The 4943-nt window shown below is 38.4% G+C and overlaps 1 protein-coding gene across 1 annotated transcript; it reads right to left on the bottom strand.

The window, feature by feature from the left end:
- Positions 1-4049: 4049 nt before the first annotated feature.
- Positions 4050-4943, bottom strand: LOC124830944 (uncharacterized). The gene is made up of 2 exons (XM_047304811.2): positions 4676-4943; positions 4050-4624 (listed from the first exon to the last, which is right to left on the bottom strand). Exons 1-2 carry the CDS (start codon positions 4941-4943, stop codon positions 4050-4052), a joined length of 843 nt encoding a protein of 280 aa, XP_047160767.2.

Genomic DNA, 4943 nt, shown 5'->3' with positions numbered 1-4943 from the left:
AAAGAAGAGGTATACGTTAGTCAACCTCCTGGTTTTGAGGATTTTAAATATCCTGATCATGTTTATAAATTGAAAAAGGCCTTGTATGGTCTTAAACAGGCACCTAGGTATTGGTATGAAAGACTTAGTACTTTCTTGATTGAAAATGACTTCTCTTGAGGAAAGGTTTATTCAACTTTGTTTATTAAGAAAGTAGGAAAACATATCTTGATTGTTCAAGTATACGTAGATGATATCATTTTTGGGTCTACAAATGATTCATTGTGTGAGGGATTTGCACAAATAATGCAAGGTGAATTTGAGATGTCTATGATGGGTGAGCTTAACTTCTTCTTAGGACTGCAAATAAAGCAAATAGATGGGGGAACTTTTGTCTCCCAAACTAAATATTGTAGAGAAGTGCTTAAGAAGTTTGGCATGGATACTTGTAAAGAGGCCAACACACCTATGGCAATGTCTTGCTATTTAGATAAGGATGAATCTGGTGAAGGAGTAAATGAAACCATGTTTAGAGGAATGATAGCATCCTTACTGTATCTAACTGCTAGTAGACTAGACATTATGCAAAGTGTGTGTGTGTGTGTGTGCTAGGTACCAAGCTAATCCTAAAGAATCTCATCTAGTTGCTGTCAAACGGATTTTGAAATACCTTAAAGGAACCACATCTTTTGGACTTTGGTATCCTTCTGATGCTTCACCTAGTTTGATAGGTTATTCTGATGCAGATTATGGTGGCTGTAAAATTGATAGGAAAAGTACTAGTGGAACGTGTCATTTTCTGGGTTGTTCTTTAGTATCTTGGCATTCAAAGAAACAAGCTTGTGTAGCCTTGTCTACCACTGAAGCTAAATACATTGTTGCTGGAAATTGTTGTGCCCAAATCTTATGGATGAAACAACAACTGGAGGATTTTGATATCTTCCTTGATCACATTCCTCTTTAATGTGATAATACTAGTGCTATCAACCTATCTAAGAACCCCATAATGCACTCAAGAACTAAGCGCATTGAAATTAGACATCATTTCTTGCGAGACCACATTCAAAAGGGAGATTGCCAAATTGAATACATTGACACTTTACATCAATTGGCTTATATCTTCACTAAAGCACTACCTAAAGATAGATTCTATGAGCTTAAAAGAGAGTTAGGGGTGTTAGATATGTTCTCGTGCCACTAACCATGCTTAATGCTCGGAGCAAGATCTTCTACTACTATATGGGCTTTTAAATCACATCCACATTGATTGGCCAGCTCTCATCTCCGACACAATGGTAAAGGCCAAGAAATATCCTTCTTATCATTTTCCATATGCACTTCTCATCTCTCGAATTTTAGAATACAAAGGTGTAAGTGTGGACGGCGAACTCACTACCGCCATTCAAGAAATTGGCACTGAAATTGGTGAGACAACATTTCGCCAAATGGGTTTTGTTGCTCGTGGTCGTGTGATCATTCACAAGGATGATGATAACCACGTAGAGGCCAATGACGATATGGACGCCCATATGGCTGATCCAGTCCCAGCTGCTACCTCTGCTGATGCTAGTCCTTCTCTCATGCCTTCAAATTCATCTTTGACTATGGAGGAGCATTTTGCAAACCTGTCAAAACAACTGGAGGATATGCGTCTCTTTCAACAGACTCACTTTGAACAAATATATGAGTGGCAACAAAATCATGAAGAATTTGTGATCGACCAGTTCAATGACCTTGATACTCGCATTGGAAACATTGAAAATCACTTTAATCTCCAACCTCCAGAGAGACCACCAAGTCTTGAGTTTTAGATTTAGGACTTTATATATGTTAGTGTGCTTTCATGTTTGTTTGATTTGAATTCCTAGGATGTTTTATCATGTTCATGTCTTGCTTTATGTGCCCTTGTAATCTTTAATGTTTTCATGAATAAAATGATCTATTGTTTTAGTACATACACTGTTTAATTGAGGGGGAGCTCATATTAAGGGGGAGCATTATAACTCTTTTTGCTTATGATCAAAAAGGGGGAGAAATATGTGCAGTTACTACTAACTATTATTGTTGTTTGTCAGTTTGTATCTTTTGCAGATAACCCAAAAGTTGCTTTTAAAAAGTGATTTTTTATCATCATCAAAAAGGGGGAGATTGTTACCAATGAGGAGCATTGGTAAAATTGAAGATAAATGATTTTGATGATGCTGAAAGACGATAGATTGTTATAGTTGTTTTAAAAGCACTTTGTAGATTATAAATGTATTAGGAAAAGCCTTAAACATGTAATACTTAGAAAAATTCGTCTTTCTAGAACTGCTACGCATTTAATCGATTATCCTGAGCCCTTCTGAAAAACCTCGTTGCTCTGAAATAATCGATTATTACTCCAAACAATCGATTATCACTAGTTCTGATGAGAACTGCCAAAGTCTCTGGAATAATCGATTATTCCTCAGGATAATCGATTATCACTTTTTTAAAAACCCTGTAACGGACTCGAATAATCGATTATCACTAACAATAATCGATTATCTGTGGCAGTTATAATTCATCTCTGCAAACATAGACCAGTTGGCTATATAGGTTAGTTCCAAAACTCTTAGAACGAAACTCTGAGCTTTTGAGAATACAGTGTGATCTGAGGAAGTTCCATAAGCTAGTTCATTGCACTGCCTAGTCTCGTGAAAAGGATAAGCTCGCGCTTTTTGGGTCAAAGGTCGGAGCTATTGTCTTCGAGTTGGCAACGCTACTATTCTTCCAGTTCATTGGTCGAAGGAAGAAATGTTCTGCACTGTTCCGGTTCGTCAGTCGAAGGAAAGTGTAGATTGCTTGCTTCCAGTTCGTTGGTGGAAGGAAGGTTTTATCTCTCTATTTTTATTCACTTTTATTGTAATTTGTTGAAACTGATGTTAGTGAAATCGTTAATCACTTTTTGTAGTGATTAACAACTGGACGTAGATTCTTTTGAATCGAACGAGGATAAAAATCCAGTGTGTTAATTTTTTTACTCCCTATACTCTTTTATGTTTTATGCACATCAACTATTTGATAAATTTTCTCTAAGAAAATTGTTTTTCTAAAACGGACCATCAAAACTTGATTTGTGACCGTAGCACGCTTTTCGAATATTTTATTCCGCTGCGCGACTCTATAACGGTACCGATTGTTCCGACATATGGAGCAATCATTTCATGTACAACTCCTTTGTCATCACAAAATCTACCCATTTCACCAAAATTAAATTCACCTCCACCATCAGTCCTGAAGGTTATGATCTGCAAGCCAGATTGTCTCTCCACCAAAGAGTAGAATTTCACAAAGTAAGTGTATACTTCTTTCTTTTCTTTTAACAGATAAACCCAGATTTTCATGGACCATTCATCTACAAAAATTAGAAAGTATTTGTTACCTCCAAGGGATGACACGTCAAAGGGGCCACACAAATCTAAGTTTACAACGTCCAACAACTGTTTTGCTCTCTTGGGAGCAAACTTCTTAAACATCTTTCTAGCCTCTTTCCCAACTGCACAGCCTTCACAAATCTTGTTTGGTGCAGTGGTCACTGGAACTCCCTTTACTAATTCTTTTCTCTTCAACTGACCCAAACTCTTAAAATTCAAATGCCCGAATCTGTAGTGCCACAACCATCCTTCATCCTCAACGTTAACAGCAACAAAACACTGAACATCAGCAACATTTAGATTCACCTTAAACGTTCTGTTTCTGGCAAGAGGAGCCTTGAGCATAAGACGTTGCCTTTCATCAAACACCTCTATGTGCCTTTGTTGCATCGACATTGTGTAGCCTTTCTCTAGCAGTTGTCCCAGACTCAACAAGTTACTCTTCATCGTCGGAACATACAACACATTATTCACATATGTGGATATGCCATCCTTGTGTGTGATCAAGACCTTGCCCGCTCCTTTAGTCATGATCACATTATTATATGCAAGTCTTACACTACTCTTTATACTTGTGTCTAGATCGATCAGCAGCCAATCTCTCTTACCTGTCACGTGGTTGGAACACCCTGTGTCCAAATACCAACTCGTTTCATCCTCTACGTGGTTCGATTATTTCGACAGCAACATATGGTCATCTTCACAATTACACCTGTCCAGTGCATGACTCACATCCTGGGTACACCTGTCTCGCATGCGATCTTGTTCTTTTCCACACCTGTCTCGCATCAACCTCCAACACAAATCGTCTTCAGCCTCTTCCACTTTGCTCATTAATAATACATGATCAGACTCTGAATCACAAGTGTCTTGTGCAAGGTTAGCCGCTTCATCATTCTTGTTTTTCTTCGTGGATTCGTTGGGCCAGCACTCTGCAGAATAGTACACGTATTTGTTACAGGTGTAGCATTGAACGTTTCTTTTATCATAGCCTTTTCTGCCTCTACCTCTAAATTGCCTTCCTCCTCTCTTGTTTCCCTCCTTTTGTTCACTGCCATTGTCTTTCGCGGTTTGTTCAGAGGGTTTTACATTGTTACCTCCAGTTCCTCCACCTCGTGATCTCCCTCTGCCCCTTCCAGCTCCATGGCCCTTGAAACTTTGATTATTTATGGCTTGCAAGTCTTGATTTGTGCCTTGAATTACACCCTTTCCTACAATCTTTCTTTCTATTAATCTCTGCTCATGCGCTTCAAGAGAATTCTACAACTCTTTCACTCTCATCGTTTCAAGATCCTCACATTCTTCTATGGCTACAACAATATGATCATACTGAGGTGTTAAGGTTCTGAGTATTTTCTCAACATTCTTCTGGTCTTTTATTATCTTGTCACAAGCTCTCATCGCGTTAGCCACGACTTGGATTCTTCCAACATACTCAACAACTGTTTCTTGCTCTACCATGCTCAAGAGTTCATACTGCCTTTGTAGATATTTCAACATGATCTTCTTGCCCATTCCAGAGTTGCCATAGCCCTCTTGCACTATATCCCATACTTCCTTTGTCAT

Source organism: Vigna umbellata, chromosome 1, assembly GCF_029865625.1.
Source record: "Vigna umbellata cultivar VRB3 chromosome 1, Vumbellata_1.0, whole genome shotgun sequence".
NCBI lineage: Eukaryota > Viridiplantae > Streptophyta > Magnoliopsida > Fabales > Fabaceae > Vigna > Vigna umbellata.
Note: the sequence above shows the minus strand (reverse complement) of the source record. Positions and strands in the feature narration are given on the sequence as shown.